The sequence below is a fragment of the Gavia stellata genome, chromosome 6 (assembly GCF_030936135.1).
Source record: "Gavia stellata isolate bGavSte3 chromosome 6, bGavSte3.hap2, whole genome shotgun sequence".
In the NCBI taxonomy this organism is placed as follows: Eukaryota; Metazoa; Chordata; class Aves; order Gaviiformes; family Gaviidae; genus Gavia; species Gavia stellata.
In genome coordinates, this window is record NC_082599.1 from 21,797,087 (window position 1) to 21,812,123 (window position 15,037).

The 15,037-nt window shown below is 43.1% G+C and overlaps 1 protein-coding gene across 1 annotated transcript in view; it reads right to left on the bottom strand.

The window, feature by feature from the left end:
* The window catches only part of PLXDC2 (plexin domain containing 2), a 283,797-nt gene extending 283,576 nt beyond the window's left edge, over nucleotides 1-221 (bottom strand). The window contains exon 1 of the mRNA XM_059818461.1: nucleotides 25-221. Coding sequence (XP_059674444.1) covers nucleotides 25-133 — 109 coding nt within the window. The 5' untranslated portion in view covers nucleotides 134-221. The remainder of the gene's footprint in view (nucleotides 1-24) is intronic.
* Nucleotides 222-15,037: the final 14,816 nt, after the last annotated feature.

Below are 15,037 nucleotides of genomic sequence, written 5' to 3' on the forward strand. Positions count from 1 at the left end.
CCGGCAGGTACCGGCCTCGCTTACCGCGGCTCTGCCTCGGTGCCTCCCCGCCGGCAAGCTGGCAGCGCTCGCTCAGGCACTGGAAAAGTAATAGAAATCCAGCGGCTAGTTTGCTTCTCCGCAGCCTCGCCATAGCACGGAGCCTGCCGAGACAACTCTCCGGGCTGCGGGGTGCGCGCCGCTCCTCGTCGGGGGTGGGAAAGTCCGGGGAGGTCGGCGGAGAGCAGCCCTAGCAGGCGCCGCGTCGCTCTGTCCTCCGACCAGCTCTCATTTAGCGGGGCCGCAGGGACGAGCCACCGGGGCTGAAGGCGCTGGACCGGGTCTGGGGGACGGCGAAGTGGTGGTGGGGGGCTCCGTCCCCCCAACTTGCACGGCCGCGCCGCTCTCAGTCCAGCGGCATCACCGCTGGGGAAAACAAGCCCAGCCTCGCCTGCGAAGTGCCAAACTCTTCCCTCCTCGCAGCCTGCTGATAGATTTTAGGAGAGCCACTGAGATCCTCCCTTCCTGGCTTGCCCCCACCCAGCTCCCTTCCCCCGCAGGGTGAGGCAGGGTGCCTTAGGGAGGGAGCCTCCCCTCGGTACACCGCTACCGACGAAACCCCTCCAAGAGAAACGAGCGGGGAAATCTTCCAGCTGGAGCTGGCGGGCCAGCCCCGAGCCCCGGGGGGAGCAGGACCCGGAGAGCGGGCGGATGCGCCGCGGGAGAGGATATGCGAGCGGCGGGGAGGCTGGCGGAGACGAACAAGTTCTCCTTCTCTTTCGGGGCGCCTTCCGCGGTCGGCGGTGCTAGCGCGGGGCCGAGGGCAGCCGCGGGAGGCGGGTGCCCCCCCAGCCCACAGCGCGCCCCCCGCCGCCGTGCGCGCCCGCGCTGCCGCCGCCGCCCGCCGCGCAAGGGCGGGCGGTGGGCTCGCCTGGAGCCGGGTCCCGGCCGCCCCGCTCGCTCTGCCCCCCGCCCCCTCCGCAGGAGCGCGGTGGGACGCAGGCGCCGGGGCTGCACCGTCTCTCCCACCACTGACAGCAGTGGAGCGCTCCCGCAGCCGCGCTCGGCTCCGCGGGCTGCCGCTCGGCCACGGCAGCGAGCCGCATGGAGGTCCCGGGAGGCGCTGCTTCCCCGGGCACCTGGCTACGGCGCAGAGCGGCTCGCTGCCCCGGAGCGCCGGGAACCTACAGCGCACGGCGGGAGGCTGGGGCCCATGCTCGCCCCCTGCGCGGCCGCGGAGCGGCACGGTGTGTGTGGAGGGCGGGGGGGTGGTGGGCGGCACGTATAGCTCCGGGGGACGGGGAGAGCCCAGCCCGCGGTCGCCCGGTTATTCAAAAGTTGCTTTGTAAAGATGCGTTCGTTTCGTGGGGTGACAAACTAAAGCGACCCCCAAATCCACCTTCCCTGCCCCCCCAATTTTCCCTGTGCTTCCGAGGAAAACCAGCCTCCCTTCACGCTCCCCCCCCCCCCCTTTTTTTTTATTTTTCTCTTCGTAAGTCGAAGAGTTGCTTATGTACACTCAAAAGAGCAAGAGGGGGCTCTCTCCTGCAAAAATTGATCTACATGCTTAATTTAACGCACCGTGAATAATCCCATCCCCTACATTAATCTGTGAACAACGGCGCGGAGACAGAAACTAGCCGAGGGCACATCAGTCAAGCCCCGACAAGCAAAAGGGGCACCGGGGACCGGGCGGTGGCTTTTTACCCGTTCAGCAAACTGTGGTGCTGGTAATCAGTTGAGCTCCATGGAGAGAACCATGAACGCACCAGCCCCTCAACCCTTGCTACAAAATAATTAAATTAATTAGGACGACAATTAAATTAATCAAATAAATAGGGCTACAGAATGTCAAACATAGCAGATAACTAATACTTAATCACAAAAGAACAACCAGTAACGAGACTGTGTTTTCCCTTAATTTACCACTGTTTCTGAGATTAAGAATTCATCAGCTCCACTGTAATTGTCTTGCTCTTTGATCTTTGATGTGTGTATGTGTAAACCAAAGCAGAACATTTGTGGTTTTAAGAAGTGTATTTGAAGTATAAACAGAAATTTGCAAAATCTTTTCAACGTATATTCAAATAGGATATGGGAGGATACTACCAGTAAGGTTTATCCATTCGAGTTTACAGTGGACCCTTCTAGTTCAACCTTTTTGCACGTTCCCTTGGAAAAAATACAGATCCTTTTCAACCAGTCCAAGTATTGCTAAAAATAATGGCAGTAATTCTTTCCTAAGAGAAAGTGACACCGAAGATCTTATGCTAAGTAACAGCAGGAATGAAATCCTGGCCTCACTGAAATCTGTGGGAATTTGGAGAGTGTGATCACCCTGCATACCAGGTGATCTGGATTATGCTACAGACTTTTGTGCAGAGTTGGTCGAGTTATTATTAAAGCTATTACTGTTTCTTAAACAAAATGGGAGAGGGACGCTTCTTCATGCTGTTAGAATACCAGTTTTTTCCTTGACACTTGGGTGGATTGCCCAATTTTCCCCAAGTTTTGCTGGAGTTGCTGAGAGCACTATTGAGTTTTTGGCCTTTACTGGAGGGGATAGGGAGGTAGTCTTAAAGAAGGACTGCCTCTCTTTCAGCTGTTTGTCAGCAGTATTGTTAGATGACAGTAAGAACAGTAAGGTCTGGAGAACTTTCAAAATCTGTTTTCATCTGCTTTTGTACTTTTAAAATCATAAATTAGCATATTATAAATTTATAGTAAATCTTAAAATATGAAAGACTTGGATGATTTGAGAAAAGAAGTTTACATGTTGCTAAAATAAATAATAACAAATCCTTCAAGCCCCCTATGTATAATATAGAAAAGCCTAAATGAGTGCAACTCAAATTTCTTTCATTTCCTTCTGCTTCTCAGTCTTACAATGGTTTATAGTTTCAGATTTGTATTCTTCACAGATCGACTACAAAAACTTTGTATGCTGAAGAAAGGAAAGGATTCGCAATAGTCAGCTGAAGCGTGCAGTTGCAGATAAAAGTACTAGCAACGTACTAGGTCCCACAGTCCTAATTTGCAATGCTCTGCAGTTGTGTGACAGTTTTGCAGTGTGCACGCTGGGAGGTTAGCATACAGTCATGGCATTCAGTACTTCTTGTGCTCCATGGTAAAAATCAAACCGTGCTCTCCAAGGAAGGCTGTATGCATTGTCCCTCTTGTATTAAAAAAGATAGCCAGGACATAGCTATATCTTGGTATAATTCTGTGTAAAAGCACAGGCAAAACATCTTATTGCACTGAAAAAAACCTCAGCTGAAAGTAAATAATGAATCCTATAATGATTAATGACAACATGTCATTGCTGGAGAGGCATTCATAACAGAGAAGTATATGTGTTCATTGTTATTTATAAAGCACAAGTAAAACTGAAAGAGAAACTTCTTGAAGGCTTCCTGAGGTTATGAGCTGTGTTTACTTGGAACACAGTGCCTGTGATAAGTTTTCATTTCTCTTATGTGCTTTTATCTTCGTCATCCTTGCACATTATCTCACCTCTCTTAGGGATATATCTTGCAGCGCATAAACAGCAGTGGTTGCATAGAAATCAATGTGAATGCTTTCATTTTCACCAGTCAAGAATATGGCCTTATATTTTTCTCTTCTTGTGTAGCTCCAGCATCCCTGATTATAACATCAATCATTCAGGAAGGAAGGGTGGGAAGATTCTCCCCGTTCATTGTATTCCAGTGTCATACTGCTTGCAAGTGCTCGCTCTCATTCACACATTCATTTAAGAATCTGCTTTTTTTTTTTTTTGTCTTTTTTCTTTTCATATCAACAGTCTTTTCAACCTACACATATTCTGGGCTTATTGCATCTGATTATGAAAAGTGGAGTTTTTTAACATTTCTTTTCTCTGGCTTTTTCAACATGCTGTTATCTCTTCGGCTCTGATAGGTACAGGTGAGGCACCCCTCAGCTGCACTCCTGTAAGCATTTAGTGCTAGCCTGGAAGGATACCTGCTTTTGAATTTGAGAAGTCAGGGGAGGAAGTCTGCTTCATTTGGGAAAAAGAAACTGATAGGTAATTGCAGCATCCGTGAGAGCAGAAAGAATACCTCTGTATCCTCTTCCAGAAACAAACCAAAGTGAGTTTTCCTGTTTAGTGAGCTTGCACTTGCTATTGTTTTGCAGAGGATTGTGCCTGCATAATAATAAATAGACTACAATCAGCAATATCTTCTTCTGTAACTGAGCAATGTCTAAAAATTACCTACTTTCCCACCTGCAGAGAGAAAAAGATTTAGAAAATTTTAGAGCCATAAATAATACTTGATCAGCTAGGATTAGTCCCTACTGGGACAAAATTGAGTATGTGACCCTTATGGGGTCCGCAGCTTGATGTTAAGAGTATCACAGAGTGAAGGTGCACGTAGACTTTAATTCCCTGGAGTGAGTTTGCTACCGAGGTTCACCTCCCTCCCTTTGGAGCTCTGCTGATGGCTGATTAGGGCTCAAGAAGGTGAATAGTATTGCTATTGTGAATTTGGCTGAGGTTTAGTATCATCAAAGAAGTGAGGTGTTAGAGCTGTGAATTTAGAGTGCTGCCCAGCTGGCACCTGCCTTTCACTTTGCCAGTTCAAAGGAGGAGCACAGCATTTTAGTAGAATCACTAAAGGGCCATGCAAAACTCAGATGTGAAGTATGAAGCAGAGAGATAGCTTCCATGTTAAATAGGGCAATACAATAATTTTCCAGAGAAGTGGCACGGCAGTCTTAAATGAGCCTTTGTTTCTTCCCCTGTTCCCCCAGCTGGGAGAGCCTCGAGTCTCACCCCTCAGCTTGATTTCCTGGGGCAAGCGCCGAGGTTCCCTTCCTGGCTGAGTCACATCCAGTAAGTATCTGCCAAATTCCCTGTAACTCCATGCAGTGCTATATGCAAATGCATGGGTTTGTGTAATTGTGATTAATTAGAATATGCCTGTACTCTGGCTCTAAGAGCTGCGTGGTTAATGCTAGTGCAGCTTTGTTCAGTGAAGCTTTCTGCTTATCTCTAGGACAGCAGTATGACAAGCCTCCCACATGTACCGCCTTACGCCTATGCCTCAACCTATGGTTAGGGCGAGGTTCTGTGGGGGTAAAGAGATAGTTCAGACTCATGGTGTGGTAGACACATTGTGATGTGGAAATTGGAACTCAGTCTCATTATCTCATGTAGTGATAAAGTGGTTCACTGGCAATTTGAAGGGGGGGGGGAAATTAAAGAGAAACATTTCAGCAAGCAAGGCAGCATGAAAAAATAATAAAGTTTGAGGTTAAACTAAAAGTTTAATCCAAACCAGTTTTGATTCCTCTTAGAGCTCTGTAATGATTTTAAAAGAATGGAATAGTTTTTGAAATGGAACATCCTTTCAAAGCGAGAAACCAGAAAGTTCCAGCTAAAGTTCAATTATTTGAACCAGAGATGCTTCAAACATATTCTTTCAATGACTCTGCCTTTGCAACAACGTTGACACAGGCACCAGCAATGCTGCACCAAACAATGCCTTTGCCTGCTTGTGATCCAGAGCTCCGAGGACATTACTCAACTTTGAAAACCACAAGGCAGCAAAGCCCAAAACAGGGCCTGTGAGTTCCAAGTCCCACATCCCATCCTTGCAACTCCAGCAAAGGCTGTGGTTGTGACCCTTATTCGACATATGTCCAGTACAGTGATAGCTATGGAACCCAGGAATGGAAGAAGAACCAGAAGGCTCTCTGAACGCTTGTGACAGGGCCGAGTTTAACAGAGAAGTTCGTATTTCAGTATAGCACTGGTCAGCAGGCTAAGTTAAAGCCATGGGAGAACTGAAAGAGGCTAAAGGATGACACAATGACACAAGAGAAAGCAAGCATGGAAATAAAAGTGAGACAAGAAAAAAACAATTTTGCCAGTGCCATTTCTCTGTTGTTGTGATGGAAACCTGAATATATATGGACGCAAACTTTTGTGTGATGAACCATATGTACATAGCACCCGGGCCTTTTATCATGGATGGCCACAGGGAAGGTGAGATGGGCTAAGGAGAGGAATGGGGACCAGAGCAATCCATTAGGTCTCATTCAGCCAGGGCAGTGGGGCTCAGCATAGGACGATATTCAGAACGGACACATTTCTTGGTGAGTATGTTGGTACCAGTAGTCACTGAAGTAGTCAATTTAAAGAAAGGTAAGGGAAGTTTTTAAATAGAACAAAAATTTTCAGCTAAAATTAAAACCAAATCAGTTTCAAACATAGCTTTTCAATGGCCACATTTTCCAAGAAAGCAGCCTTTATTAGGATCTGCAGAAGTATACCAAGCAATTCCACACTAAGGCCTTTCTTACTTACGATCTGGAGATGGTAGAATGGCCTGACTAATCACTATGGCCCATGCAGTTGTGAGTAGAGTTAACTTTTTTTAATCAGTTGAGACCAAAGAACAAAATCTGCTGCTGGGCACAGCAGGGGGAGCCAGACAAGGGTTAGGACTAGTGTAACAAAAAGTAATTGGGTTGGGGTTAGGTTTTAGGTCAGCAAGCCTGGGCAAACTTCAATGCTAGAATGACCTTAACAAGTGCTTAGCCGAGACAACTGACAGGAGTAGCTGTGGCACAGACCTTCTGCAGATGGCCAATGCCTGGTGTTAACAATGGTTGTGGGGGTAGGGTGGGGTAGAGGGCAGCTGCAACCAGTAGCAAAAATTTGGGAGTTAAGTCTTGAAAACAACTAGCACATTTTTGTGCAGCGGCCACAGCAGCACAACAATCTGCTGCACATTCATCAGCTCATTGTCCATTTGTCTTTTCCCAACTTGCTTGCAGATGAAACCACACCGCAGACTGCTCAAGCAGTTTGTGGCCAGGAAGAACTCTCTTGCTTGGATTACCACAGCTTGGCCCGTTATGGGCATCAAGATTGCGCCACGTTTATGGTCCAGCTCATGGTTTGCATTAACTAAGCTAAGTGTGTACATACTATATGGTGTTATTTCTTCAGTTAACACCTGGAAGAAATAATACTGTTGAACAACTGGCTCTGTTACAATATGGACACTATGCAATACAGAACTTTGGCTTCTGCCCTACCATATGGACAGATGTCTCTAGGCGCAGCTGTCATACCTGATGAGCCACAAACCAGTGATTATGCTGCACTGGGTCATACAACAGGGAAGGGACATCTTTATCCTTCAACTCAGGTTGTCTCCTCCTCACATGTGTTCAACCCTTTTTTCCTTCAGCTTAATTCTCCATCTTTCTGATCCTCTCTGGAGATGAGCTACATATCTGAAATCCAAGATTGTGTGTTGAACTCCCTAATCTCATTCCCATCTCCACAGTATAAACTTTGGTTTATGTTGACTTTTCCTCTTTCTGCAGCCTTTCCCCCTGCCCCCCTCTATTAAACATGTAAGTCCTGATTTTGTTCTGGACCAATATACATATATATCTATATCTTTATCTCAATGTGGTATTTACATAGGTTAGACAAGCACAACAGTCCCATTAGACAATATGTGCTCATTTCTGAAAAAGAGTACAGCATTTTTCTGTATTAGCATTTTGCTGTATTAGGGCTCTGTGGTTTTCCCTGTATCACTCTTATGTATCCACTTACATCTCTTCTGCAAAGCTGTTGAGAGGAATTTGCTTGCTTTCAAGGAGCAGTTTTGAAGAGTCTTTATCAACCAACAAACTAATTAGCAAATCTCACTAGCTGGCACAGTCTAGCTAAAGACTGTAATTTTATGCTTAGGTCCATATACTCTTCCTCTGCACAATTTTAACAGGAGAATTTAAAGGCCCATATTAACATGGAACACTTTGGAAGATAAGTTTTCTATTCTACAAGAAGAAGATGAATTGTCAGCTGCGAGGCAGTCCTGTTCCTGGGTCCTCTCTGATCTCCAGTTATTCTGTTCATACAACCTCTGCATGAGCTTCCCAAATGATTACCCCATCAGAACCTCACGTAGGAGTAGCATGTGTATACCCTGAAAACTGCTTCAAAAGCATGCCAGCAGCCTGCATTCACAGCATGGGCATTCCAGGACCACACCAAGGTGGGCAAGCAGGGGCCTGGCCAGTTAAACCAGTCACCAAGGTTGCAGCCTGTGCAGACAGAGAATGGAGTTTGCCAGAGACATTTTTTTAACACTGGTTTCATTGAACTGAATTAAGTCACCTTCACTACAAAGCTGATCTGGCTACAAAGAAATGAGAAATACAGTTACTTAAAAGCTGTGTTGTCTTAGATTTCACCTTAACATATTTCCCTTGTTGTGATGAAGCGTCTTAAGATGCATGACAAACATTCAGTCTGTAGGAGTGCACAGCAGATTTGCAGAATACCACTGTGACTTGTGCTGATAGCAGGGTTAAGGAGGGGATACACCTTCAAAGAAAAGTATAACCTAGCAAGCTTTCTTCCTTCCAGTCGCTGTGGGCATACTTCTTTTGCCAGGGAAATCTTTAAGAAGGGGAGAACTCTCCAGGAGCAGTTGGAGGCTGGAGCAGATGAATATCTCCTTTTATCTTGTTTTGAAGTGGTCCCTACTTGGATATTGCAGATTGAAAAGGTTTCTGTAGTGGTTCCTGTCTCTCAGAAACGCAAGAACTGTTTCTCCAAGGGTAGGTATACCCATCTGCCGGGCAATGGGCTTGCCCCAGGCAGTAACTCCTGCTCTCTGACAGCTTTCACTTCTCTCCACAGTAAGGTTTCCCTGTGATTTGCCCCTGCATATTGGTCTGATCTACCCTTGAACACCTTAGCCCCGATATAAACATCTAGACATGATTCTTTGTGACTTCATGTACACCATGGAGCCTGGCTGTGTGCCTAATGAGAGAAATGGTAAGCAAAAGTCCGGTGAAGGGTAGCACTTATTTAATGATTTTTTATGTCAGAAATCCACCCCAGCTAAGTGTTTATCGTGAGACTTTGATCTCAAAGATTTAGCTCTCCCTGTGGAGCAAAAGCAGATTCTTGGTAAGCTGTAGCTGTAGTCCTGACAACCCTTTCAAATGTCTAGACAGTGGAAAGAGATGATTACATCCTCTTTTGAATTCAACTGCAACAATTCAACGTGCTTAACATGTTTACCCTAGGATGACCCTATTTACACTACTTTGTTTCATGGTACTGCAAGCATCTAATACTATTGAAAGATGGAGGACGATAAGGTGGTTCTAGATAAAACCCCACTTTTATTAACAGTAATAAATCTGACAGATGTGCTAGGTCATATATGGTCCTTATGTAGACTTTAGCATAGATCTAGACATTAAGGAGTTTGATAATATGCATTTACAGGTAATATTTCTTATTTAAGAGTCTTGAAAACATTAACACTTTCAGAAAGTCTATTTAATTAATGCTAATTGAAGAACACATTAAATCCCAGAGATAAGCCCAGGAAATGTCCAAAATTGCTGGATTTACTTTATGCAATGTATTGAACAGGGGAAGAGAAAACTAAGTTATTGTAGTCATAACTGATGAAGAGCTGTCTTAGTGTAGTCTTAGAAGATAATAGACTTAGGAAAAGGGAACTGAAAAGAGAAGGGGACTCCAGCTTAAGCAGCATCCTCAAAATAGATATAATTTCAAAAGGTTTTCCAGGACAAGCCAGCCATGAAAACAGGAGATGTTAACATGCCAGCTCTGCCTCATGTCAACCAAGTCACTGGAGGAGGTATGGAAGAAGTTTACAGGTAACGTGATTCGAGAATACATTAACTGTTTTCCAGTTTTGTAATTAAGAACCTAAACTTTTTCCTTTTGGTAGAATAAGACTTCTGATTTTCTTGTTAATCAGTTGTGGTGTTTAAAATGAGCTTAGGCACTTCTGATAAATCAGAAGTTCTTCTCCCTCTGGGAACCCAAACTGGTATTGCTGACAAACCCTTTGGGTGCCTGAGAACTCAGAAAAGTTTGGAAATGTCAGAAAATGGATCTAGTTCCATGCCAAATTGTGTCTGGATATTACCTCCAAGAGCCAGATTTTAAAACAAAGCTCTGAGTAAACATAAACTATTCTTACCTCTGGCAAAGGTGAGCAGCTGACATCTTCAGGAATACTCATATTATGGTATGCTTCTTTATTCTTATTACGTAGTCAATTGTCCAGGTCAAAGTACCAGCTCATGCAAAAAAAATGAGGTTACTGTTGTCAAAGTGTGGTCTTCAGCTTGATTCAGAAACATTTTGTGGACTTCTTTGTCAGCTTCTTTTTCTCCTAACATTAATTTTGAACAATCTTATTTCATATGATCATTAAAACCAATTCCCCAGCAGTGTTTGTATGATGACACTAAATGAAGTCTCATTAAATCAATAGGAGTTCTCATTTTTCAGGGACGAAGTACAAAACTTCTGGATGAATTTTAATGTTTGGTTACAATTTTGGTTTGTTGCATGTATTTCATTCACATAATGCTGAGGGAATAAGTCTTCAAAGAGGTTGCCAGTATGGCGGTGTCACCAATTCAAGTTGGATTTCCAAAATAAGTGGATAATAAAAACATACAAATGATATATACACACACGGTAAATATAAGAATTTTCTGAGATTATGACCTCTCAGTTTTATGCTTCACAGTGAAGTCGGATCTGAGCTGTCCAGCTGCAACCATCGAAGTTGCTCCGCTAACACCAGGAAGAATTAGGTCCTTTTATTTCTAGTGCACAATGAATACTGCATACAGAAGACAGACTGTGCATATTCCTGTTGTAAAACAAAAAGTTTTAAAAATGAAAATGGCACCTTAAAATGCAGTGTTTGAATCCTAGCAAACAGAAGGAAAAACAGGGTAAATTTTATTATGTTTGGAAGCACTTAATGAATTTTTGGGGACAGATGACACATGAAAATGTTGTCTGTTTAACTCATGAAGTCATAACTCACAGTTTCTCCTCAGCCTACGCTGTTGTGTTGGCAACAAGTAGCTATTTAATAATATCAAGGAAGCAAATGATGCAAAAGAAACAATTCTCTTCTGTTCATTTCAGTAACAAAATAAGAAGTCTATACAGCTAAAACCTTTGCACAGAGTCTGAGGATTTTGACTTAAATTAATCTTATTAGGTATTTTGGCAGCTATAAATTTCCACATGTTATGGAACGTACCTCAAAGATGAAGGTCAATCAGTATCACAAGTCAAACTCTGTTCTGAAAAAAAAACTTCTCTGCTTGATAATCCATCATCCGTTTCTTTCTGCCTTTATTTTTTTCTTTGCATCTTCCCTTATCTATTTCTTTTTTTTCTCATGAAGAATGGTGTTTTGAAGCAAGAAAATTATAAACTGTAGAGTGTGCAAGTAAGGCTACACGACTTAGATACTCACAAGTCTTTGGGACCAGATGTGATCCACCCAAGGGTACTGAGGGAGCTGGTGGAAGTGCTCACCAAGCCACTTTCCATCATCTACCAGCAGTCCTGGCTAACTGGGCTGGTCTCAGTGGACTGGAGGTTAGCAAATGTGATGCCCATCTTTAAGAAGAGCTGAAAGGAGAATCCAGGGAACTACAGGTCTGGCAGCTTGACCTCGATGCTGGGGAAGATTATGGAGCAGATAACCTTGAGTGCCATCACGCAGCACATACGGGACAACCAGGTGATCAGTCCCAGTCAGCATGGGTTTATGAAAGGCAGGTCCTGCTTGACCAGGGTGACCTGGTGTCTGTCAAGCTGCAAATGATGTGCTGAGGATGTCTTGATATTTTTATTTTTTTTGATGTTCACACAAAGAGCAGGACTATTAAAACATTTCCCTCACCTTCCTCAAGTATTATTCAGCTTCCCTGCTTTGGGGTTTTTTATTTGTTCCCATAATATTATCTCTCCCTACAGCAATTTTCCTCTACTAAATCAGGTCATTATTCATCTCATTTGCCACACATCGCCCTCTCTCCCTAGAGCAAGTAGAAGAGGCTCATTCATTCCATTCAAGCAGGGAAAAAAACATTTTGAAACTGCTAGTCTTAACTGCTACATCTTGGAATCAGCTTAATAATTTGAATCAAATCCTTTGTTCAGAAGACAAAAAAACCCAGCAAAGATGATAATGGATTATCCACTGTCATGTCTCATCTGGAAGTTATCTAAAGGCTGCTTTGATAAGTAGAGTGAGAATTGGTGGTGTGACTAATGTAGTATCATTATATTGCTATAACCTGTAAAACACACGCAGAGATACTAGGATCATAAGAAATACTGTTACAGAGCATCCAAACTGGATAACAACAGCAAAGGAAGCTCTGGCATCTCATCCGTTCTATATATTGCATTTATAAAAAAAATTATTTTTCTAGTGGGAGTGAGGTATTAGAAGTCTTTACACAGGACAGCTTCTTGTTGATGAGCAGAGAAAGTTAGATGTTTTTAGCATGGCATGAGAGATTAATTAGGTGAATATAGACATACACATATTCAGACAGAAATCTTATTACTTAGTTGTCTTGTGGTAACTATAATAATATGTACAGCTGTCAAAAACTTTAGATACCACCCTTTAACAACAGAGATAAGCAGGGTAATGTGCTGACCTGAGCTCTCCTGATGGCTGCCTGTAAGGTAGCAACTCCACTGGCCAGCCATTTCCTGGCCAGTTACAACAGTTTGCCTTTAATGCTACTGTCCAATCCACATTCAATACTTTAAGTAGCTCTTAAAGACCTCCCTGTAAAAAAAAAAAAAATATTAATAGTTCCAGTAATTTGTCAGAGAAAGTGTTTGCCAAAAGCTTAACAAGGATTTTGGCACCGTCCTTGTCTTCCTCCTCCTAGTTGAAGAAGCTGTGATGAACAATAGCAGATATTTAACTCAGAATTTCCCCAAAGGACAGAATAATAATTGTCAATGTGTCCTATTTACTTTATGCACTGTGTGTTTTCTTTCCCCATTGTACATTGCTCCATCTGAAACATCCGCATCTCTCATGCCCCTCTCAAAATCTTTGCAATACAAAGAGAAGAACGTGGGTATTCATGAGAAGCGTCTCATGGATTTTACGTTCCTGCATGTGGTAAATTGTTTTTGCCCTAAAATCAATCATTGTTCTTGAAGACTCTGTTAGCGGTTACTTAAGAACAAGAAATGTAAGTTTATGCATAGAAATCCAGGTAATAGATTGCAGTAATAAACTCCAGGAAATATTCATGGGCAAGAGGGTCGACAGAAGTTAAGCAGTGACCCTGAAGTAATAGTACATTACAGTTTTCAGCTCCAATATACTGACTACAAAGAAACAAATTGATTTTTTTAAAGCTTTGAAAATTAAACCAACCACAGTAAAAATGTTTTACTACACATCAGCAAAAAAAAATGTAAACCCTGCCATAAAAGCTATTCAAGTAAAAACAAATGTCACCACAGACACAGAAGGCAAGAGTCTGCTCTTCTTAACCCAGGTGATGCCTCCCTAGGGCTGTCGTTCCCTAACGGCTTCATTGCTATAACTGACAGCAGAATTTGGCCTAGCCCTGGGGACCGGTGCAGTGTGACAGTACAGAATTGGCTTTCTTTTGGAAAAGAGGGAGTTGAAGAAAGAGTTCCGAGATCAAATAGAGGAAAAAAATGAATTGAACATTTTCTTCTTAAAAAAAAAAAGAAATTAAAAGTCCCATTTCAACCTAATCACACTTTTTTTTAAATCTCAGGATAGGGTGCCAGAAGCCAACATCCATGTCTAAGGCATGCCCCATAGTGTCTGCTCAGCAACCCCTCACTACCGCTACCTATAGCATGTATCACCCACCCCTGGGTAACATAAAACTGAGGATGGATTAGTCCTCCATTACCAGTCCTTTAATCTCAGAGCCACCATTTCCCCTTTTGCAGGGAAATCCCTACTCAAGTTCAGCTTCGCTTGCAGGCTGCAACCTGTGTTAGCCTGCTGATGCCTCCTGCCATGGGCAAGGCCCCTCTCCCCACCAGGCTGCTCCAGCCACTCCAGAGGCACCTGTGGTATCTTCATCCATCACCTTTGCACAAGCTGATTTGCAGTCTTTTGTATCAGCCACCCCTCATGAGCTGCTTTTTGGGGAGTAAGAGGGAAGATGGGGGAGGAGAGCAGATTGGGATGTTATTAACCCTTCCTGGGTGACTGCTGTGTTGTGAAGTGTACATTCTTTATCATGGCCTTTGGTAGTTCCAGCTGGTGTGACTGGGGAAAGAAGTTTCTAATTGTCAGATAAGAGCGGCTGAAGAGTTATACCATTTCAATTATAATCTGCATAAAGACTTACCTGTGGCTGAAATTATTAAGGTAGCAGGAACAGACATCTTAAAGAGACATGTGATTTACCTGCAGCGGTACTGGTGTTGGTAGTCATTTTTTGAAATCAGATGTAACCATCTTCCTACATTTGCAGCTCACAAAGAAATGTGTGACTTTCAGGGAGAATGGTGTGGTAAAGATATTTGTTGAAGAAAATCTCAACTATCAATTTTTTTTTTGACCATTGCTCAGAAATATCAATGATAAAAGATCTCATTCTACTTTTTGATTGATAGCTGCGGTTATGAAAACAAAGCAATTTCCCCAGATCTTGGCTCTGAATTGACTGTGTATTAAAAAAGCTTTCAGGAAAGTAATTGCATTTTAAAATGTATAAAGCACATGCAAATATTTATTTACCTGTGTGAGTTCTTGTGTGTGTAAAGAATAAAAAAAAAAAAAAAAAGCCTGGATGCTTGGGACTGAAAGTGAATAAAGGTAACAAAATCTTCTGTTAGAAATATTGCTAGCACAGTATCTCAAATGGCATTTTTTAAATACATGTACAGATCCCAAATATAGTCTTGTCTGCTCTCAGGATAGACAGATCTTTAATCTCTGCAGACACAAATAAGCACTCCAGAATTTGGTGCATTTTATACAATAGTTTGAATTAACCCTATGTAGTAAGGCACTCTGCACATCCAGTCTTTGCTAACAGAAAAGGTATAGACAAGTATATATTGTGTTGTCTGGATTAGCATTTCCAGATTGGCAACATTCATCCAGATGGTAGCACAGGCTACTTGTTATTTATTCTAGCAACAAAACTACCTGCATCTTTAAGGTTCAAA